Source organism: Cydia amplana, chromosome 4, assembly GCF_948474715.1.
Source record: "Cydia amplana chromosome 4, ilCydAmpl1.1, whole genome shotgun sequence".
In the NCBI taxonomy this organism is placed as follows: domain Eukaryota; kingdom Metazoa; phylum Arthropoda; class Insecta; order Lepidoptera; family Tortricidae; genus Cydia; species Cydia amplana.
In genome coordinates this window covers 8,158,377-8,182,609 of record NC_086072.1, presented here as the reverse complement: position 1 = coordinate 8,182,609, position 24,233 = coordinate 8,158,377, and the positions used below count along the sequence as shown (strand labels likewise).

The following is a 24,233-nucleotide window of genomic DNA, read 5'->3' as shown; positions in this document are numbered from 1 at the left end:
ATACAGCTCGAAGATTTTTTTAAACCCGATTCTTACAGGACTTTAATAGTACATTATTGTCGAGGTTCGGAAGTAGCTACTTGCAGACTGAGGATTCGTTTTAAACGGACGACCTTGGGAGTCCGTTTAATTGAATCCGAAGCCAGCAAGTAGCCTTCCAGCCGAGTCATATATAGTGCTTTTCTCAAAAATGGTGCAAGAAATAGAAATATTTTACAGAACTTCCAGAAGCAACGTTCTAATTTTCACAGAAAAAAATACAACCATTAAAAAAATTTGCTTGCTGCCTTTAAAAAAAAAAGAAGTGTATTTTTCTGCTGAAAATACGCCAACCTATTTGAGACACCTAAATAGTCGCGATACCAACATTAAGCCTGTAACAGACTATCGCACCGCACCGCGACCTTGGAGCGTCGCACCCATAAGTGAGAGCGAGAAAGAGATATCTGTTTCTCGCTCTCACTTATGGGTGCGACGCTCCAAGGTCGCGGTGCGGTGCGATAGTCTGTTATAGGCTTTATCATAATAAGTGCTGATCATCTGTTTGGCTGTTTAAGGGACCTATGCCTTCATTTGATATGGCCATTTAAAGTTTTAAAAAGTTTGGAACTCGTTAAATAATGGAATTTCTATGCGACATTGCAGTCCCGAAATCGAGACTGCAATGATTTTAACTTTTTAATTTTTTGAATGACCATAAACTACGCACTACGCGACCTATTTTTTAACCGGCAACGTCGACTTTGCCGTCCATTTTTGAGAAAAAATATTGGATAGTGGTGCCCGTTATTTATATTTGATTTCTTATTCATTAAGGTAGGCGGCTTTGCCGTGCCGTGTACCCAATGTCACTTCCTAAATTGAGACAAATCTATCGATTCCTTTAAGGCAGGTGCCCAATAAATGTAGGTATTTTCTTTACTTTCTCTTCCTTTTTTATATGACTGTATGTTCTCTACATAAATAGATAATAATGACATGAATGCGTTTGTTAAAAAGAAAATAATGCACTGTTTCAAAATACTGGGGATCGTACTCGTAAGAGCAACGTAAGTAAAGTTCTTACCTTAATGCAATTTTCCGGCCTCAAGTTATTAGGAGACAGGCCTTGGGCTAGAATATTCTTCTCCGGTGGCCGGTAACAAATATTATCGGCTGATTTATTGTTTACTGTCATTTCGCTATTAATTTCTGCTATGAAGTGAGGCACCACGAATACTAATGAACCGATGCCCATTATTACCGCACCTAAAAAAAAACGTAAATTAATAAAAGCTTATATCGGGAAGACATGCTCATCTGTATCTATCTAATATCTGATCAGTCCAACTGCCATTTTAGTACAAAACCTGCCAGATTATGTAGTATATCGTCAGGTGACAAGCAAAAGTCACTAATTACTAAAAAATATTTAAACAAAAATCAACCTTCTTTTCGTACTAATATGGTTCACTGTGGCTATGAACTTGTGGTGGTATTTAGTGAGTTTTGCTTGTCACCTGACGATATGGGGCAATCGAACTGCCATTGTGGTATCTTGGATTCAAAAAAAATAAACCTCAAATAAGTATGCAGCTTCGAAAGTTAGACCACATAAAAAAACACTGCAGCATACTGGTGAAAACTATGAGTAAAGAGATGCGTTTTATTTATATTATCCGACACTTATTTATATTTTCAAAACCGAACGAGTGCCGAAACACATTACTAGCCTCGGTAGGTTTTATCAATAGGTATTGATATTGATGTACCTAATAAAGAAATTGACAACAAAAACAGACCGTTCGCTGCCTATTCGCGATGAGTCTCAATGGGATAATGGGTTCATAGAATTTCATACCGACTGCGATCCAAACAGGAATGTGCCGGCGACTGCCGAGATACGACACGAAGATTACGGTAATAACGTTGCCGATCTCATAGCTGCTCGCGATGAGCCCCGAGAGGCTCGACGGGATCTCGAACCGTTTCTCGATTGTCGTGATCACGGAGTTTATGTAGCCGGAGCTTAGGGCTTGTTGTAGCGTCACGAGGATCGAGAGGAAAAATACAAATACCTGCAAATAGAACATTATTACAAAATAGCATTTTAAGCAGCTTGGCATGTCTGCGGTTTTAGTTGACTAATAGCAGTGTAACTTATCAAATAGTCGTTGCGTTGTGATCGATTTTAAACATATTAGTTGACTAACGTAGGCAAATTGCTTGAAAGAACTGTTTATACTAATTTCGACGATTTTCTCGAGTTAAAGTCAAGAGTCAAATTAAAAGATATCGGCTGTTTATATTTGCAGTATCAAATAATGAGTCAAGTTTGTACGTTATACATTTAATTAAGCCCATGTAATAAGTCTTGTTTAATACTTTGATTAAATTTGCGACTCCGATAATTCGTTTTACACAGAAATTTTTAATGATTAGTAAAAAAAACTTACTTTAATACTAGAAAATCTCTGAATGAATAGCGGTCTCCATGATAAGATACCGCAGTCGCGCGCATCATGAGGAATGTCCAATATTTCTGGGAATAACTGGTGGGGTTTCTCTCTTTCTCTCTCGCGTTCTCTGTAAACAAACCACTCAATTCAACACAGCATTTCCAAAGAACCTTGCAAGGAGCTCGGTTATTGAAGATTCCTATATACCTATTAATAATTATGTAATACCGTGCGGTTGTATGCCTGCCTGCTTTAGATTTATGCATGAAAGGAGACTGGTAGAAATAAGTTTAAGGGACAGGTTGGATTAAATTTAATTACAAAATAACCTGCATATTTGTTTGGCAATCGGCGTATGCGTATACACGGTACTTGTACATCAAAGCCGAGTGAAGTGGCCTTCAGTGTCCTTAACTTCTCGGACATTTGTGTTTTCCCAGTTATGAAAATTGTTTATATGATATCAATGTCTGCTTTGTTATACGTAGAGCTTTGAAATAGGGTAAAGAATGTGTTTGAAGTGCATACATACCTGTCGCATATGCCGGCCGAGGGGTTCCGGCTGTGGCACTTGACGGGGTCCCGCGGCGGGTGCGCGGGGAGCGGGGGGTGCGCCGCGCTCGGCCCGGGTCCGGCGTCGTCGGCCTCCGCACCACCTGACTCCGCATAGAGTCCCGTCATTGCGTACATTGACTCTTGCCTCCTGAACAAACAGTATAGGTATAACGTTAATATACGCATAATATACTCTATTATTCTTCGGTCGCTTGCATACTTATAAAACCCTAAGCCTGATGATGATCATGTTTTCTCATGGTCCTTAATTCCTTATTCATAAGTTATTCATACCGGGGGGGTCAGTGTTATATTTTATCAGTTACCGTTTGGTCCTAATTTTAGTGTCAGAGAATAGGTACGAGGGCTGTTTGATAAGTACCCGTTTTCCAAATGTATTAATATCACGGGCCGAAAATATGTATACAATCGTTTTGAGCCATTTATCAGAGGTGGGATTTTAAAAAAAAAAACAGCATTCTTTTGTTTTTTTCTCATTTGACAGTGATTCAGTGAAAGCGTGAACTTAAAATTGTGAAAATGGGGAAAGAGCAGTATCGGTCTGTAATTAGATTCTTGTTTTTGGAAGGAAAAACATGTGATGAAATAAAAGTAAGAATGCAAGCGGTTTACCATGAATGTGCTCCTTCTATGACAACCGCCAGATACTGGTTTAACGAATTTAAGCGGGGGAGAACAACCGTCTTTGATGAGGATCGCCCAGGCCGCCCAATTGAGGTGACTACAGACGATATGGTTAAGAAAATTGAAAATATCGTTTTAGCCGACCGCCGAATTGAACTTCGAGAAATCGTTGATGCTGTAAATGTTCCAATCGAGCGGGTACAAAACATATTAGAAGAAAAATTGGGTATGAAGACAGTATCGGCGAGGTGGGTGCCGCGTTTACTCACGGAGGAGCAAAAACGGAACCGACTGACTACTTCGGAGCAGTGTTTGGCCGTGTTCAAACGTAACCCGAAGGAGTTTCTGCGTCGTTTTGTGACCGTAGACGAAACGTGGGTCACCACTACACCCCGGAAATGAAAGGGCAGTCGAAGCAGTGGATTTTACCGGGTGAACCTACGCGAAAGTTAGCAAAAATCGTCCCATCGGCTGGATAGGTCATGGCGACCGTTTTTTGGGATTCGCAGGGTATTATACATATTGAGTTCTTAGAAAAGGGGAAAACGATAACAGGACAGTACTATGCCAATTTATTGGATGAATTTGACGCTGTGTTGAAGGACAAACGACCACATTTAAAAAATAAAAAAGTACTGTTTCATCACGACAACGCACCAGCTCATTCGTCTAGAGTTGTGATGGCTAAATTAACACAATTACGCTACGCCCTATTGCTTCACCCCCCGTATTCTCCAGATTTGACCCCATGCGATTTATTTTTGTTTCCCAACCTGAAAAAATGGCTCGGTGGTAAGCCATTTGGATCAAATGACGAAGTCATTGCCGCCACAGAGGCCTATTTTAATGACTTTCCGAAATCATACTTTTTGGATGGTTTATTGAAGCTTGAATATAGGTGGAACAAGTGTATAGAGTTAAAAGGAGACTATGAAGAAAAATAAATGCATATAAACAAAAACAACTGATTATTTTTTTCATAAACGGGTACTTATCAAACAGCCCTCGTACCTACTAGTTGACGTTTTATTTGCAATAAAGTTTAAATTTATGTAACTGACATTATGTGTAACCGAATAGCAATTTTACAAGTTTTATGACACACTAAAAGTTTTTATTGTTCCTAACACTCAATTTCAGATCAGTAATTGTAACATTTAGGTATAATAATATTACAATACACATATTTAACTGTACCTAATGGTGGAAAGTAGGTAGATAACTATGGGAAGCTTCTGTTAATCAGCGCATACAACAATTGCATAGTCGAAGTCAAAAGTATGTACACATGTTTGACCTTAATACTGCGGCATACGGTGCAAAACTGTAAACATATCGCTGACATCGTATCATTTCCTGAACATGCTCCGTATTAAAAACGGAGTAAACACAAATGGAAGTTCTAATGATGCATTTAAGCCCCACGGAGATGAGCAAGTACCTGTGTAACAAACAACGTAGTTGATCCGCTGTTTTTTCCTGCATTGTCAATGAACGAGGTGCTTCAACAACAAAGGAGAACGAGATGCGAACGAATGAATATAATTTTATTGTAGCACTCGCAATTGGACACTTTTATTTACACAGGTTTTATACTTTTGGAGCACATAATTGAGCGCCTTGTTCCTTACAAAATAGTACTTGTCCGGAAGGCGTATCGCGCGTGCTCAAGGAGCGTATCTACTAAACATGTCAGAATGAGTAAAGCTCGTGTGTTGTTGTCTGAAGTGATATCGCCCGATTAAGATGTGAATGTGGGCCAGGTGTCGCAAAGATACGGCGATGAGTTATCGGGTAAGGGGCCGGTGGCTCGGGTGCTGCGGTGATATACGTGGCGGTGGCGTCACGGATATCGTGTTACAATGTAAGTAGTCTTATCCTTAAATGTCCACGTTTTGAGGATGCATTGTCAATTTTTTTGACTATTTTCGACTCCTTCACAAACATTAAGAACAAAATTAAGATAATAGTTTTGGCAATCAAACGAAAAAAGACTCATCGCTGCATGGTATTGTTACACTTTACGTAACTAAGCATTACATACATATAATTATTAGTCATGCCTTCTTAAGCTTACCTACTCATTATGTAGTGGAGGGTAATATCAAAGAGTACCTACATAAAGAGCGTATTGTCAAAGTAAATTTTGTAGTCGCAGTAAATTTACTGTCATCTTTCGACATAGGATTAAAACTTTTAGAACGCCATTTGACTTTGATCCATGTTATTTCACTGAATATGTGTTAAAATTGTCGAATAACAAACGGTGTCGCCATCAACACGAGTATAAGCCAAAGGTATGGCGCCATCTTTTCGAGCAAAAGTTTTTCTTGATTTTCGGGGGCACGTTTTTTCTTAAACTTTATTTATCTTATACGGAGTTAATAAATTTCGCTCTATAATAAATTGTTAAAGGTGCGACAAGTACACCTATCTAAGTCCCAATAAAATTTAATGAGTTGTCTTGCTGAAGCGCGGGCGTGGTTGAATTTGTAATATACACAACATGTCGTGTCTTACAGGGACCTAAAGAACTGGCGCATACTCTACCGACAAGAGCCATGCTCTTAAATTATGATGATGATGTAATGTACAATGCGAGTATGTTTCGGAAAACTTGAAGTCAGCAACTCCGAAAACAATATCTAATCTATTCCCTGAACAAATATATATTGTTGACACTTAGACATGCACAGATTAGATAATTCTATTGTAAACCTATACTGATAGCTCAATTGATTTGATGACAATGGTGACTCACTGTAGCATCTGTTATGTATAGATATGTGGGTACTTGTAATACGTATGTATACCGTTAGTCGGAATAAAGCATCAGCTGTGTTAACGTACTCTCGTTGTTTTAATTATCAAATACCTCATTGGCGACTTCGGAAAACAAGTTTTAAGCTATTTATCGCAATAATAGCCTGTGAGACGCGTGCGAAATAAATAATACAATGTCTATTGGTAAAATTCGCGAGTTCGACATCGAAAATGGCAGTTGGGACTTGTACTGTGAGCGACTCGAAATGTATTTTAACGCTAATTCCGTGGTGAAGGATAAGCAGTTATCAACTTTGATTGCAGTGGTTGGTGATCGGTGTTATGAGTTAATGACAAATCTGGCAAGTCCAAAAAAACCATCGGAATTGTCTTACACGGAGTTGGTAGCGTTGGTGCAAAAACATTTAAAGCCGAAGCCGTCCATAATGGCCGAACGATACCGTTTTCGGCTTAGAAGGCAAGCGGCGGGTGAGTCCATATCGCAATACATGGCGGAGCTAAAGAAGTTGGCGCGAACTTGCGATTTTAAAGAAAATTTAGCGGACAACCTTCGAGACCAGTTAGTATGCGGCGTGAGTGGGGACGTTATACGGCAACGGCTGTTTGCAGAGGAGGATTTGACGTATGCTAAGGCGGTGACCTTGGCATGTTCATTGGAGGCGGCGGAGCGTGATGCAGCAATTATGACGGGCGGCGGCAGTCGAGCAGCCGGAGAGCCCGCGGGAGCGGTGCATCGCGTGGCTAGCGGGGACGGCGCGGGGCGCGGGGCCGGGCGGCGGCCGCCGGCGCAGCGCCAGCAGCGGGAAACAGGTTTTAGTGCGCGGGAGACAGCTGGAAGTGCAGGCGGTGCGACACCTTGTACTGCTTGCGGCGCCACTAATCATTGTTTTTCGACGTGCAAATTCAAAGAATATATATGTAGTATGTGTCGCAAGACGGGGCATTTACGTCGAATGTGTCCCAAGAGGTCGTCTGGCAATGAAAGAGCGACTCGAGGGCGCAATGGCGGCCGGTCACGGACCTATTTTGTTACCGGAGAGGATAGCGAATCGAATGAATCGGAAGAGGAGGAGGAAGCGTTATACAGAGTTTCGTTAAGCCAATACAAGCCGGTGAGTTTACCTATGTGTGTAAATGGAAAACAATTAATAATGGAGATTGACACTGGGGCGGCTGGTTCATTTATTAACAAACAAACTTACGAGTTATATTTTAAGAATGAGACGCTAAAAAAACCAAGTAGTGTATTCAGATTTTACGACCGCACTAAAATGAAAACATATGGTGTAATTACAGTGTCTGTTACTTATGGTTCGATTACGAAGAATTTGGACTTATATGTTGTAGAACATGGTGAAACCAGTTTGCTAGGCAGAGAGTGGCTAGCCGAATTACGGGTAAAAATACCTATAATGAAGCGTAGCCCGGTTAGCGATGTCAATTCCGTTAGCAGTGTTAATAGCGATTTAAATGTAATTCTCGACAGATATAAGGAAGTTTTCGATGGGGGACTCGGGTGCTACAACGGTGGGACGGCCACGCTGCGCGTGCGCGAGGGTGCGGCGCCGGTGTACCGGCGCGCGCGACCGCTGCCCTTCGCGCTGCGGGGCCGCGTCGACGCCGAGCTGGACGCCATGCTGCGGAGCGGCGTCATCGAGCCCGTTGACTGCGCCGACTGGGCGACTCCCCTGGTTCCGGTAACTAAGAAGGATGGAGGTTTGAGAGTGTGCGCCGACTTTAAGGTGACGCTTAATCCGGTTCTTAAGGTAGATAGGTATCCGTTGCCGAAAGTTGAGGAGTTATTTGCTAATTTATCGGGGGGAGAATTGTTTACAAAAATAGACTTGTCACAGGCGTATAATCAGATTTGCTTGTCGGAGGAGTCGAAAATGTTGACAGTTATTAATACTCACCGGGGGCTTTTTAAGTACAATAGGCTTCCGTATGGCTTATCGTCGAGTTCCGGAATATTTTGTAGAATTAGCGAGTCAATAGTGAGGGATATTCCTAACGCTCAGAGTTTTTGTGACGATATTTTGATATTTGGTAAAACTCGGGAGGGTCATTTATCCACGCTAGAAGCTGTATTGAAGAGATTAAAGAATTTAGGTTTAAAATTAAAGAAAAGTAAGTGCACGTTTCTTGCCGATGAGGTCTGTTATTTAGGGTTTGTTGTTAGCAAAGACGGGATAAAACCAGACCCAAACAAGGTCGCAGCTGTAGCAAAAATGCCACCACCATCGTGCGTGACCGAGGTGCGATCGTTCTTAGGTATGGTTAATTTCTATTCTAAGTTCATTCCTAACGCGAGCGATATTTTGCACCCCATGCATAACTTACTAAAGAAAGGTGCACGGTGGAATTGGACCACAAGTTGCGATGAGGCCTTTAATAAAATCAAATCCTTGTTGATAGGGAGGCGGATACTAGCGCACTTTGACCCTAACAACCACGTGACGCTAACTTGTGACGCTAGTCCACGCGGGGTCGCCGGCGTGCTCAGCCAGCCAGACGGGCAGGGGCGGGAGCGCCCGGTGGCATACGTATCAAGGAAACTTAATGCAGCTGAACAAAATTATTCACAGATACATCGAGAAGCACTCGCGATTGTTTTTTCTACTCAAAAATTTCATCAATATTTATATGGCAAGCGGTTCACTTTAGTAACTGATCATAAGCCCTTAATAAGTATTTTCGGTCCGCAAACTGGTGTGCCAAGCATGACTTCGAGTCGAATGCAGCGATGGGCATTGTTATTAATGGCTTATGATTTTGACATTCAATATGTAAACTCAGCGGGAAATTGCGCCGATGCGCTGTCGCGGTTACCAATAGGACAAAGTAAGGAATTTGACCCTCCGGAGCAATCTTTCTTGCATTTTGCATCTGATGCGCTTTTTCTAGACTGTAACGAAATACGTTTAAAGACGGCAAAAGATCCATTGCTAGGTCGAGTGGTCAATTATATAAAAAATGGTTGGCCCGACAGCGCGGAAATTAGGGAAATGCAACCATATTTTAATAGGCAAAAAGAGTTATATTTAGAACTTGACTGTGTCATGTGGGGCCATCGTGTTGTAATGCCGGAAGCGTGCCGCGAGATAGTGCTGCGAGAACTGCACGAGCCTCACATGGGCGTCGTGAAGACCAAGGCCATGGCCAGGAGTTACGTGTGGTGGCCCGGAATGGATGAGGCTATAGAAGCGCGGTGTCGCGCGTGCGACGCGTGCGCGGCGGTGGCTCCAGCGCCGCCGGCGAGCGCACCGGTGCCGTGGCATTGGCCGTCGCGAGCTTATGAAAGGGTCCATATCGATTTCCTAGGTCCATTAGATGGTCGTACCTACATGGTATCGATTGACGCGCGATCAAAATGGATAGAAGTGTCGTGCATGACACGGACGACCGCCGAAAGTGTAATAAGTAAATTATTAGAATCTTGGGCAAGGTGGGGAATTCCAAAACAAATAGTATCCGATAATGGCCCGCCGTTTTCTAGTAAACAATTTAATGACTTTTTAGAAAAAAATTGTGTGCGTCACATTTATTCGGCTCCTTATCATCCGGCGTCTAATGGAGCGGCGGAGGGAGCTGTAAAATTAATCAAAAATGTAATTAAAAAGGCGAAACACGAAGGGGTTAACATTGATAAAGCCATACTCAAATTTCTATTGCACTACCATAATACACCTCATTGTACCACCGGTGAGACGCCCGCTCGGCTGTTGCAGGGCCGCGACTTACGTATTCGATTAGATGCCATTAAACCAGATAGATCCGCTAAAGTCATCAACGAACAATCTAAAATGGTAGAACGGTCGCATAGGCCATCTAGGCACTTAGAAATAGGTGAGCCCGTGCAATACCGAACCTTCGGAACGGGTGCAAAATGGGCGGAAGGTCACGTAGCCAATAGGTTTGGGAAATCTGATTATACGATTGTGACAGGTGACGGATCTACACACCATCGGCATATAGATCAAATGAAACGCCGACACCTAAGAAACTCAAACGTTTGTCCTCCATTCAATGCTGAAACCGAACCAGGGTGTGTCGTGCAGAGCGGTCGGCCGACTGGTATCGATGACGCCATGCCCAGCGTCGAGGTTACGGCGAACAGCCCTGGCGGTGACGCGAGACCCGCCTCGGAGCAGCCAGCACCATCGCAGGTGCCGGCGGCGCCCGTGGACGTGTCGCCTCGCGCGGGGGACGGGGAGCCGAAGGTAGTCGAGGGGGAGGACCCTAAACGAGCGAAGCGTGTCGACCCACCGTTACCGGCATTAGAAAAAAGAGTACCTAAAGTAGTAAAACGCTACGGATTTGAAATTGACTACATCTGTTAACGTTAAATTTAATATGCATAAAAAAATATATATAGTTATTTAGTTATACCTAGCCTTTCAAATGGCATACCTGTCTCGTTGTGTTATCCTTTTAGATATTAATTATTACCTACAGATACCTAAATGCGTATTGTTAAGTTTTTACTAGTTATAGCTACATAAAATCAAAGATATTCACGCCAGCGTAAGGGAGAGAGGAAAGATAATATATTATCAGCCCAGAATACCTACTTAGATGTGTGACGATAGGTAGTTACCTTTTTCCTTATACGAGCTAACATGAGTTCTATTGTGTTAGTATTACGATGCAATTCCATGTAAATAACTATTAACTAACTAACCGTATAATTGCTATTAGATACTGATCTGCGCAACAAATGTATACTTAGCATAAGTTTTTATTCTTATTAGTATTAAACTAGCGCCGCTTAGACCATAATTTTGTTACCTATTGTAAGTTTTACTTAAAATATTATATTACGATGTAATATCAGAATAAGTGTGGGGGTGTTATGTATAGATATGTGGGTACTTGTAATACGTATGTATACCGTTAGTCGGAATAAAGCATCAGCTGTGTTAACGTACTCTCGTTGTTTTAATTATCAAATACCTCAGCATCAACCGTAATAGGTTAGGTATACGATAAAATGTTCACGTGGAAACAACGTACATTCATTACTTTCGCATTAAGCATATCACCATCAGCAGTAAAGCATTTCAAATCTCGTGCAATTATATAGGTACATACTTACCTATTTATAATTAAACTAGCTTCTGCCCGCAATTTCGTCTGCATGGAAAGATGATGATGATTGATAAAAACTATCCTATGGCTTTCCTCGGGCCTCAACCTCAAGCTATAAATATACATATATATCTCCATACCAAATTTCTCTATCTAAATTGCTTCAGCGGTTTAAGCGGAAAGAGGTAACTGCAGAGTTATTTTCGCATTTATAAATTTTATAATATGCATGGTTATTGGTTATATCTATCTAATCTAATACCTTGAAACGAGCAATTCTTGTTTATTTATATATATATATATGTAGGAATGGAACGTAAGGGGATAGCGTGAAACGGAACGTAAGGGAGAGAGAAGGATGACAAGAGGTGCGAAAGGGACGGGGAGAACGATTTGAATGGTGAGCGAGCGAACGTGGATTACGGTGTTAAATATTCATAAAATTAGTTTATCATAGTTAAATAAAACAAGTAAAGTGATATTTTGGTTTTTAATTACGAGGCCTAACATAATCCCACATAATTTTGGGGGCTCGTCCGGGATTGCCTCTAAAAACCAAATAGTTGTTCGACGGTGGCACGTGGTCGCGCGCAACGTACCTACCGGCGAAAGACGGCGGCGGTACCAGAACACGGCAAAAAGAAGATTGTTCTCCATTCCAACACGAAGACACGACGAAAAAATAAGAAGGTTGATGTACGACGATCAAGACGAAGAAAGAATTTTGAGTATTCTAAGCTCAGAAATTGAAGACGAGAAAATGGCGGCCGACGCGTGTGCTAGCCTTTTAAACCTCACTGTCATGACGGACAGTATTACGAAGTTTAGCGGCGACGATAAAGCGCACACGGCGTCGAAATGGGCGCAAGATATAGAAGATAACTCAGAAATCTTCAGCTGGACGGAGGCGCAGAAGCTCGTGGTGGCGCGTAGATCCTTGGTGGGCACGGCGGCGTTATGGTTGCAGTCAGAGAAAACCTTTAAGAAGTACGACGAGCTCAAGGCGGCATTGCTTAAAGAGTTCCCGGATGCAATCAACACTAAGGAAATGCACGAGCTTATGGGCAACAGAAAGAAGAGACGAGAAGAGTCTTACTATCAATACATGCTCATTATGAAGGAGCTCGGTAAGCGAGCTAAGTTTCCGGATTACGTCGCGATACAATACATCGTTGACGGCATTACGGACTACGAACCTAATAAATCTATATTATACGGGGCTACTACTTATCCCGTACTCAAGGAGAAGTTGCTTTTATATGAAAAAATGAAGACTAAAACGAAGAAAGAAGACAAAGAAGCTAAACCTAATAAGATAGAAAAAGACACGAAGTATAATAGTTCATCGTCATCATCAAGTCGAAAAAGGTGCTACAAATGTGGTGAAGAAGATCATCTGGCGGTAACATGTACTAGAGGGGTGAAATGCTATTTTTGCAACGATTTTGGTCATATAAGCAGAGAATGTCCATCGAAATCCAAGGAACGCGGCGGCGGCGGCGGCGCCGGCGCGGCTGGAGGTGCGGATCCGTCGGTAAAGCAGTCTCGCATAAGCGGCGCGGGTGAGAAAGCGAGACAGCAAGCATCTCCGTCGGTAAAGCAGCCTGCAGCGGTGGATATTCGTCGGCAGTCGGCCATGTTTGGAATACTGGCCAATGAGGAGGCAGACGTCAACATGGCGGATGACAGCGTTGACAGTTACCGGCATGATGTAAACATTGCGACTAAAGTTGACGAAACGAAGACGAAAACTAATAAGAAAAAGCCGATGAAGTCAATTAATTTGTGCGGAGTGGAAATACAGGCGTTAGTAGACTCTGGCAGTGGATTCAATTTGATAAATAAGGACTCGTTCGACGAACTTAAGGTGAAAATGTGTGATGATGACTCTGTGTTTACCGGACTCGGTATGAAGGATATATTTCCTTACGGCAAGTTCTACGCTAATATGATCATCGACGAGACGTGCTATGATGACACAATATTTCATGTTGTACCTAATGATTGTATGCCGTATAAATGTATTGTAGGTCGGGAATTTCTTGACACTGTGACCATGGTTATGTGCAAAGGTTCCGTAAAGTTCTTGCCACTTGAGGATGAGGGATGGCTGGCGCGTCTGGATTGTGTGTGTGAGGTATTCACTGTTTCAGATCACGTACGCGATGGTACGGTAAGGGAAGAGGTCGAGCGTCTGGTCGCCGAATACAACCCCGTGCAGACCAGAGAGGCGCCGATCGAACTGAAGATCATTCTCAAAGATGATGTCCCAGTGGCGCAGCGTCCCAGAAGGCTTTCCATCGTGGAGCAGAACATTGTGGAGGAACAGGTTAATGAGTGGATGCAAAAAGGAATTATACAGGTGAGTTATTCCGAATATAGTAGCCCGCTAGTCCTTGTCAAGAAAAAAGATGGTTCAACCAGAGTTTGCGTTGATTATAGATTGTTGAATAGTAAGATGGTTAAAGACGAATTTCCCCTGCCACTGATAGAGGATTTAATTGACAAGTTGAGAGATGCTAAGTTGTTCAGTGTGTTAGACCTTAAAAATGGATTTTTCCATTTAAGGATTAGTAAGGAGTCTGTGCCCTATACTTCATTTGTGGCCCATCACGGCCAATGGGAGTTCCTGAGAGCCCCTTTCGGGTTATCAGTCAGTCCGAAGTATTTCATGAGGTTCATTACCACTATATTTAAAGAGTTGATGCAAGAAGGTGTTATGATGGTATTCATAGATGACATTATAATTCCAGCCCAGACGGAGCAAGAGGCGTTGCTGAGGCTGCGACGGGTGTTGGCAGTTGCTGCGGAGTATGGACTTGAAATTAACTGGAAGAAGGCCAAGCTGATATGCCGAGAGATTGAGTACCTAGGCCATCTGGTTAAAGAAGGTCAAGTACAGCCAAGTCCAGAGAAGGTAGAAGCAGTAGCGCGATACCCTGAGCCTGTGAATGTTAAACAGATCCAAAGCTTCATTGGATTAACCTCATATTTCAGAAAGTATATAAGGGACTTTGCGCAGATAGCAAGACCCTTAACGGATTTGATGAAAAAAGATGCAAAGTTTACCTTTGGTCCTGAGCAGCAAGGAGCATTCAATATTTTGAAACAGAAGTTAATGAGTGAGCCAGTGCTCAAGATTTTCAACCCGAAGCTTCATACCGAACTTCACACTGATGCGTCAAGCCAGGCTCTGGCAGGTATACTTCTGCAGACCAGTGAAGATGGAGAACTGCACCCTGTATACTATAGAAGTAGACGTACAAGTGAAGCTGAGAGCCGATATTCGAGCTATGAGCTCGAAGCTCTAGCTATAGTGGAGAGTGTGAGGAAGTTCCACCACTATCTGTTCGGTATACATTTTAAGATTGTGACAGATTGTCAAGCTTTTGAGCTTACTTTGAAAAAGAAGGAGTTGACACCGAAAGTGGCAAGATGGGTGTTACTACTGGACCAGTATGACTATGAGATAGAGCATCGAGCTGGTGCCAAGATGCCGCACGCAGATGCGCTTAGCAGGAGTCCATATGTGGCCACAGTAGTAAGCCTACATGAGAAGATTGGTCAAGCTCAAGAAAGAGATGAAGAGCTCAATGCCATTAAACAGCTGATTTTGAAAGATGGGCATTACAATGACTATTATGTGGAAAATGACATACTATACAAAGGAGACCAACGGCAACTGGTGGTGCCTAAGGTAATGGAGAAAGAAGTTATCAAGAAGGTGCATAGTAACGGTCATTTTGCTATGAGAAAGATGAAGGAAGCTATAAGCAAAGATTACTACATAAGAAACATGGATAGAAAAATAGAAGAGGTAGTGACAGGCTGCATACCATGCTTATTAGCAACAAAAAAGGAAGGAAAGCAGGAAGGATTTCTAAATCCTATTGCTAAAGAAGGTACTCCACTGCATACATTGCACCTGGACCACATAGGACCATTGACGGAAACGAAGAAGCTCTACAATCATATACTTACAGTAGTGGATGCATTCACGAAGTTCGTGTGGCTCTACCCGACGAAGTCAACATCCAGCGCAGAAGTAATTAGTAAGTTGCAGCTACAGCAGCAGACGTTTGGTAACCCCACACGTATCATCACAGATAGAGGTACAGCATTCACTAGCGGAGCCTTTCAGAAGTACTGCGAAGATGAAGGAATCCAGCATGTGACGATTACCACTGGAATAGCAAGGGCGAATGGTCAGGCGGAACGCATTCACCGTATTATGATCCCCATGCTAACGAAGCTATGCATAGAAGACCAGTCTACTTGGTACAAGCATGTCGGGCGAGTACAGAGAGCTATAAACAGTACTTACCAAAGAAGTATAGATACCTCGCCTTTCCAGCTGTTGACCGGCACTAAGATGAAGTGCAAGGAGGATGTAGAGATATTTAACCTTTTACAACAGGAAACCATATCCCAGTTTGATGAAGAAAGAGAAAGTCTAAGACAGAAAGCTAAAGAACAGATTCAGAAAATTCAAGAAGAAAATAAGAAAAGTTTCAATAAGAAGAGGAAAGAGAGCTCCAAGTACGAGGTAGGCGATCTCGTCGCAATTAAGAGGACGCAGTTTGGGCCAGGGCTTAAGCTCAAGCCAAAGTTCCTCGGACCCTATAAGGTAACCAAGGTGAAGCGCAACGACCGATATGACGTGGAGAAGTTGTACAGCGGCACCGAGGGTCCCAACAAGACAGCCACGTCTGCGGACTTCTTGAAAAGATGGCCTGAGGAGGACTGCGAGTGATAAGGTAGTAGTCTAGCCCTTTTTCTCTTATTTCTCGATTGGCAAATGTTATAATTAGTATAAAAGACGGACCTTCTGCATATAAACTTGATCTCGTGTAGAAAATTCCTGGTTCCTAAAATTTTAAGCTAAGATGCATATTTTGTTATGTTATGGTTGGTTACATTTTAAAGGCAGCTAAAATGTTAAAAAGTTGTAAAATGTTCCTATGTTACTTATGCTGCCAGCTGTTTTCAATATGTTTAAAACGTACCATGAGAGTTAAAAATATTAGCAGTGTTTTCTAGATTTCAGTAAATTGTTAATGTGCCATATTAAGATGCTCAATTTTCTTAGATGTGTAGTATGCAGCAGATGTGCTTAAATTAATAGTAACTTTTTATTTCAGAGCATGGCACTATACTGATGTAAGATAGAGTTAAGATACTTACCGTGTACTTACCTTTACAATGTTGAATGAATGATGTGCAGATGAATGAACGTGTGAGTATATCTGGGGGCAGATAATGATGTGCAGGACAGCCGAGAATGTAGGAATGGAACGTAAGGGGATAGCGTGAAACGGAACGTAAGGGAGAGAGAAGGATGACAAGAGGTGCGAAAGGGACGGGGAGAACGATTTGAATGGTGAGCGAGCGAACGTGGATTACGGTGTTAAATATTCATAAAATTAGTTTATCATAGTTAAATAAAACAAGTAAAGTGATATTTTGGTTTTTAATTACGAGGCCTAACATAATCCCACATATATATATTTCGGGGATCTCGGAAACGGCTCTAACGATTTCGATGAAATTTACTATATGGGGGTTTTCGGGGGCGAGAAATCGATCTAGCTAGGTCTTATCTCTGGGAAAACGCGCATTTATGAGTTTTTATATGTTTTCCGAGCGAAGCTCGGTCACCCAGATATTATGTTTAAAGCGGCAGTAAGTATCATTGTCAACGTTATTACCGCCTTACATTCACTTATATTCTCGGTGAGTCCGAAATTACGTTTGGAAAGCTCGGAACCGAGGTAAACGCCCGTGTGGAATTTGTCAGCAGGCAAGTGATGCTGTCACTATCTCGTCTTTGTCAGTTTTAGGTTACTTCCCAAAATACATTTTAAAGATTAATAGCAATTTGTTAGATAAGCTGCAGGTATATTCTGCGAGTAGGTACATTAGTATGGTTCATGAGTTTTGGCAAATAAACTACCTATACAAAAAATAAATAAGGTTATTTCATTATTTTTCAATGAAAATGAGGCCGCATGCATGAAAAGTAAGTAAAATTTGTGATCTCATAGTATTTAATTACAAAATTTAATGTATAACTTTGCCAATGATTTTGACATACAAAACGGCGAATTTGTCTTTTTAATTTTAAGACTAAAAGCAAAGACCTTTGATTCCATACACGTGTGTAGTAAAACAGTAGGTATATGTCGGTATGTTGGAATTTAAGCCGTGAAATGAAACCTAATCAATGACACACAGTTAACGTTTAGCAACGGCATAAGGCATAAAACATTTTCCACGGAATGAAATATTTAACGAAGTCATTGCAGCATAAAGATGAGCATTATGCTCGAACGAGCCCGTTTTGATCCTCGATATATTATATTATATGTGATATTGATATACGATCATATCATTCATATGTGATGTACGGGGTGGGGCTTGAAATAGGAACAAAAAAAGCCGTATGGTTCATCAATTTGTATCGCTGCCACTTATTTGAGTCCAAGATAGACAAACATATATCTTATTTCTTTATTTTGTTAAAAGGTTATTGTATTGACTAAGCTGAAATAGTGCGCCGTTTTACACAGATAACAATTACGACATGAAATAGACAAAAACTACATACATATAAACTTAATTAACTTACAACGGATGTCCCTCGAAATACGGTGCCAAGCGGAAGCTGAAACGTATAGTAGCTAAAGGCAGGAATTTTTCTTTTGAAGTGTTGCTATTGGTAAATTACCTATCTAAAAATATAAGGTCGACGGCAAGGTCAGATAACAGAGATACTGTCCGCTGTAAAATCGCTGAAGTCAGGAAACCGTTAAACATTATCAGAGACCAGATGTCGATGTCAAGATTAACGAGATGACGGTCCTGGTTATTCACAAACGCTTAGAAAACCCTTCGCCTCGGACGAAACCAGTGGAAGTGTGTTCTGCTATATATAATTAATCCTAGGAGTCCCCAGGCCTAGTTAGACTGGAGACTAGTTCTGCTCACAGTCGAGAGAAATAGGTTTTGTGCATTACAAAGCTGATAGGAGCTTACCTACTTGGTGAGTTTGTGTAAGGATTTTCTATGAGTAATATTTATTTATAAATTTGGAAAGGCAGTCGGGTCATTCTACAAAATTCTAGTCACGAATTTCTTGTGTTTTTTTAAATAATGATGCAAATTAAGGTAAGTATTAGCCGTACCAGCATTACAATACTACCGTACAGAAATATTAACAGTTCCAACAAAACCAAAATTTGACAGCGATTTAGGGACAAATCATGTTGTCCCTTTCTAATGTATGACACTATCCCTTTCGGCTATTTAGGGTTGTCAAGTTGGCGCGCTGCCAACGTCAAGCAAGAGGGAATGCTATCGAGTTAACGCAGTCAAGTCAGTGAATGACAAGGTTGTACCTGTCATAGAGACATACCTAAATAAGAACTGGAAACAAGGATATTTAACTGATCTATCAATTAACTTAAAAAAACTATTATATAAACTTACAAAATAAAAAAAATTGAAACAGTAAAGTAAAGCAGTAAAACATCATAAATAAAACTGTCAACATTCCGACGATTAGGTATGCTATGCCGATAATATAATATATTCAAGTGTGTGGCAAATTTGATACAACAGGAACAACGTGAAACGATCTACGAATAATTAAACGATAAATACCATTCTCACACCTGACGAGGGAACAATCTTATGATTATATTAGTAGGCAGTTAACTTTGAAACAGATGAAGCACGTGCATTTTGCTATTTACTCGACACTCAAAAGTGTACTGAGGGGTATAGTACCGGTTTTGCTTTGTACTTTGTAGTCGATAATTAAGTTAGCAAAGCTCCACAGGGAATGTTTTATTAACGGCACAATAGATCCGACTGAAAGCACAGTGCGTCTCCGTAAATCTGTAAAACCAGTTTGTTTGTTTCAACCAAGGAAATGTAAAAGTTTCGAGGCTATAGATAGGTAATACATATATGGCTACCAAACCTGTGCCCCCACTGGTGCTGTGACCGCTCTTCCATCCCTGTGCCCCTAGTATCCCTTATCGATGTACAAAATGTCCGACAGACCTGTGGCCCTTCCTGTGCTGCGGCGCGGCGTTGGCGCCGCCCGCGCTCTGCGCCCGCTCGTCCGTCATGCTGGAGTCCCGCGAGGCTCACCGCGTGCCCATTACCGACTGTAATCAACTGCTCCACCTGTACGACAAAAATAATCATTATAAACATACAATAGTTTCATTAGTTACAAAGTATTTGTGCTATTAACAGCATGGGTTAAAGGGAAGTAAAACTATAATTACCGACCTATTGATTATGTTTTAGTATCTAAGCACCTACATATAATTACACTCAAGTCTCAGCAAATTAATAATAAATGTCGGTTTTATTGCTGTGGTTTTGTTGAATTGACTGAGCATTAAACCTCATACAATTGTAACAGAATGAGGTTAAACTAAAACGCTTTAAATAACGTAGGTATTAATAATAATTGTATATATCGGTATCATGCAATTTGCAATTCTTATAGACGGATGTGTAAGTATATAAATCTATTTATGTGTAAATATGTAATAAGAAGACGGTAATACACAATGTATAGCATAATTATTTTCCATCGTGTTTTCTCGGAAACGTTCGTATTTCTGTAATTTTTGTATCGAGACTGACTGAAATAGTAAGATACGTTCGTACGTTTCCGTAAAAATACGATGGAAAATAATTATGCAATACATCGTGTATCGTCTTATTCTTATTACATATTTACACATTACACATTTAATGTAGATTTCGTGCTACCACCCGGCTTGAAGTTATTTGCAATTTGCATGATAGTAAAAATATTTAGTACCTATAAATACTTCTTACAAAACACATGTTGAACGCAATTTAGATTAGGAAATGGAAAGTACAAAGGCGAACTAATCCCTAGTTATAGTTGTTATACTAAATGTTGTGCAAAAGCAACCCGCACCACTACGCATGAATAAAAGACCACTAGGCATGTTATTTTTGTTAACGGTATCAACTTTCATTAAGAAACATTTAAATAAGTTTTTGGCAAACATTTCATTTTTGGTACAAGCTTTTATCGCTGACTGTACTTTTCTTTCCACAGGCAACTAATACTAATCGAGACAATTCTAAAAACCCCAAAAACAATTAGGTTGCCTTGTTTTATCACAGAGTTCCTATAGCCACCTCCTGTCTCTATTATCAGATCAGCTCGATGGTACCATAATATTGCATTGTCACCCGACTTACATATGTACGCAAATTTTGAGCTTCATTGGAAATTGGCAAGTGGGTCAAATTTAACTTGCAAGATTTGACCCGTACAAACATAGATACATATTTACATACATATGTAGGTACATTGCATGTTAATAAAAAGCTTGTAAAAATAAAATTTTGCGTGCCTCAATTACATCTCGTAATTATTTAGTGCAATGTGAATATGAGCCTTGGCCTTATTTTACAAAAATATGTTTACTTAACCTATGTCGTCATACGTACGACGCAATGACAATCACTGATCCAATAACGTGTAGGTACAGTACAGAATACGTATGTAAATTGAGTACACATTCACAGATCTAAGCAGTGCCCCTTATCGATATAGCTTGCAATAAAGACGTCATTATTCGACCTATATGTGTTAATTCAACGCTGGGCACGCGTGACCTCTAGCTGCGGAGATTACTTTCGGAGAATTGTGTTGTGGAACTTTTATGCTCAGTAAACAAATATAGCTGTGTGTGTCATTCCAACTGGGAGAGTCGGGGTCTATGCGATAATTGACGGCCTCCTAGCTTAATCGGTAGTGACCCTGCCTGCAAAGTAGGAGGACTCGAGTTCGAATCCCGGTAACGGCAATTATTTATGTGTGTTTACCACGAATATTTGTACCCGAGTTATGGATGTTATCTTTTATCAAAGTATATATTTATCTATGTACAAGCTTTGCTTAGTTTGTGGCTAAATCGATTTGTGTAAGATTAGTCCTCAAATATTTGTAATTATATAATTTATTATACTTAGCGCCACTTGCACCATTCCACTAACTCAGGGTTTTAACCGGTTAATCCGTTAAGCCAGTGTCAAATTCTGGTAACCATGGTAGCTCCAGGTTTTACCGGTAGGTAATTAAGAATAGCGCTTGTTAAATTAAAACAGTGTTTACTCATCGTTAAAAGAGTCTTTCAGGACGATATTATAATTAAACATAAATGTATTTTTAATCTGTATGTATAGACCAAAGGGTGACTGACACCCACGACCGCTGTCTGAAGAGACTACTTTCGGAGAATTGTGTAATTCAGTGAACCAATATGGCTGTGTCATGCGAACTCGGGGTCGTTTCAATGATTTCATCATAGCGCTTATTAATAGAGCATCCCTTGTAGTGTCTGTTAGGACGACATTATTGATTCAACCTATAGACCTAAACAAGTAGGTATTTAATTCTGTATAGCCTATTTTAAGTAGCTACTTGAGTATATAGGTATTAGGTAGTTTAGGTGAATTGCGATATCCTTGAATGTTGTGTAGATATAGGAGCCGTCTACAATTTATATGACTGTGTCATACAAGATTCGTTACACGGTTTACTTTGATAATTTGTACATAACTCTTTAACAGCTGATGGTGGTGTTTGTATAGTATAATAAAGCAATTAATTAAAATAAAACTGACATAAAAAAAAACACGCGATAAAGGCCCGTTTCAGTTTAAATAAAGATTGTGTCACTTTTAATTACTTTTATGTGATAAAGCTAGTCATAGTTGTACCTATTTAACCAGTAACTTCGGGGCAAATGCACTCTCTAGAAATAAAAGTACTTACTCAGAAAGTAAGTTGTTGTAAGTTTACGAATGTTAGGTATTTGATACAAGTGCTTCTACTTGTAGTTCTAGAGTTCATGTACCGTAAGTTAGTACATACCTACTCATACATTTGCTTGATGCTTCCATTCCATTACTCCGACTGGCCTATTGTTGATTAGTACTCGCTACATCAGCAACCCAGATACTAGTTGAATAGAATCTCACAATAGTTTGCTATTCAAATTACTAAATTATGGTCACATAAATCTATGGCCAACATTTCACTGAAAATGCCGTTAGCTATCCACCATGAATTCTGAATCGACAATGCGGGTTCAAAAACTTCAAAAAGTATACCTGCGTGTGGACGGGTTTTAGTAACGGTCGATGAGCGTGGTCAAAGTTTCGCGAATTACATGAAGCAATGACCGCATAACATTTAAGGTGTGTATGTCGATTAGGGCTTCCAAATACCGGACTTCTCACAATACCGGTATTAATACCGAAACTGTCTTCATCAATACCGGGATCCCGGGATCCCGGTATTGGATATGAATCGCTTAAAAATATATAGTTTTATTAAAAAGGGGAATTAGAAAGGCTCACTGGAATACCAGATATCTCCTAAAAGCTATTACAACAATAAGCAATCAATACCGCCACTCTGCATTAATTTTATTTCACACTCCAGGTTGGCAAACCTGGATAATTTTATCAAATTTGTTGACTTCACCTCACCAGTCACATTTGTAGTCCAACATAACCAACCAGACAACATTTTTTCATATTTCCGTCAAAATTGTTTTGCCATTATTACAGTTAGAGCAAGGGCTCTTTCGTTTTATTTTTTGATAAAATTATAAGAACTAATTATGTTAATGTCAATGTCACTATCATCATATTCATCACTCACATAACTTCAGGATTTATCCACCACCAACCACCAAATATTTATCTGTCGCATTAGGCAATGATCTTGTTTCAATAATAAAATGCGGGCTAGAGAGTTAGAGACCAGTTAGAGTTAGACCAAGTAAAGTCTGCAACGATTTTGATAGCATACGCAGTACGCAGTGCAAGTGTTATTTGTACGTCATAACTTCATAGAAGTTTGACGTTTAATATAACACTTGCACTGCGCGTGCTATCAAAATCGTTGCAGACTTTTCTTGGTCTAACTCTAGATGCGTCTGACGTTTAGTAAGCTTTTTGATACAGCCGAATATAATGGATTTAAAGGGATTATACTGCGCATTACCCTCATTTTTAGGGTTCCGTAGCCAAATGGCAAAAAACGGAACCCTTATAGATTCGTCATGTCTGTCTGTCTGTCCGTGTATGTCACAGTCACTTTTCTCCGAAACTATAAGAACTATACTGTTGAAACTTGGTAAGTAGATGTATTCTGTGAACCGCATTAAGATTTTCACACAAAAATAGAAAAAAAAACAATAAATTTTTGGGGTTCCCTATACTTAGAACTGAAACTCAAAAATTTTTTTTTCATCAAACCTATACATGTGGGGTATCTATGGATAGGTCTTCAAAAATTATATTGAGGTTTCTAATATCATTTTTTTCTAAACTGAATAGTTTGCACGAGAGACACTTCCAAAGTGGTAAAATGTGTCCCCCCCCCCCCCTGTAACTTCTAAAATAAGAGAATGATAAAACTAAAAAAAATATATGATGTACATTACCATGTAAACTTCCACCGAAAATTGGTTTGAACGAGATCTAGTAAGTAGTTTTTTTTATACGTCATAAATCGCCTAAATACGGAACCCTTCATGGGCGAGTCCGACTCGCACTTGGCCACTTTTTTTTAAATATAATTTTTATAAATTTATAAAGACAATACCGGTATTGAAAAATTATAAATTTTTCAATACGGTATTGTCT

At 40.4% G+C, this 24,233-nt stretch overlaps 2 protein-coding genes across 3 annotated transcripts in view; one reads left to right on the top strand and one right to left on the bottom strand.

The window, feature by feature from the left end:
* The window catches only part of LOC134663176 (solute carrier organic anion transporter family member 3A1-like), an 80,764-nt gene that overhangs the window by 24,147 nt on the left and 32,384 nt on the right, over nt 1-24,233 (bottom strand). The window contains exons 3-7 of the mRNA XM_063519542.1: nt 19,578-19,703; nt 2,971-3,141; nt 2,436-2,565; nt 1,841-2,057; nt 1,067-1,248 (exon numbers count right to left, since the gene is read on the bottom strand). Of these exons, the coding sequence (XP_063375612.1) occupies nt 1,067-1,248; nt 1,841-2,057; nt 2,436-2,565; nt 2,971-3,141; nt 19,578-19,645 (768 nt within the window). The 5' untranslated portion in view covers nt 19,646-19,703. The remainder of the gene's footprint in view (nt 1-1,066; nt 1,249-1,840; nt 2,058-2,435; nt 2,566-2,970; nt 3,142-19,577; nt 19,704-24,233) is intronic.
* Nucleotides 6,423-10,807, top strand: LOC134663151 (uncharacterized protein K02A2.6-like). Of its 2 annotated transcripts, none has more exons than XM_063519496.1 (2): nt 6,423-7,534; nt 7,909-8,044. In XM_063519496.1, the coding sequence occupies exons 1-2, from the start codon at nt 6,596-6,598 to the stop codon at nt 7,912-7,914; spliced, it is 945 nt and encodes a 314-aa protein (XP_063375566.1). In that variant the 5' UTR covers nt 6,423-6,595; the 3' UTR covers nt 7,915-8,044. The 2 variants fall into 2 exon arrangements, with proteins under 2 accessions (XP_063375566.1, XP_063375565.1); XM_063519495.1 differs by having other exon boundaries at nt 6,424-7,534; nt 7,909-10,807.

Coding starts and splice junctions, on each gene's coding strand:
- LOC134663151 (XM_063519495.1), top strand. CDS start 8,057: ATGCTGCGGAGCGGCGTCATCGAGCCCGTTGACTGCGCCGACTGGGCG.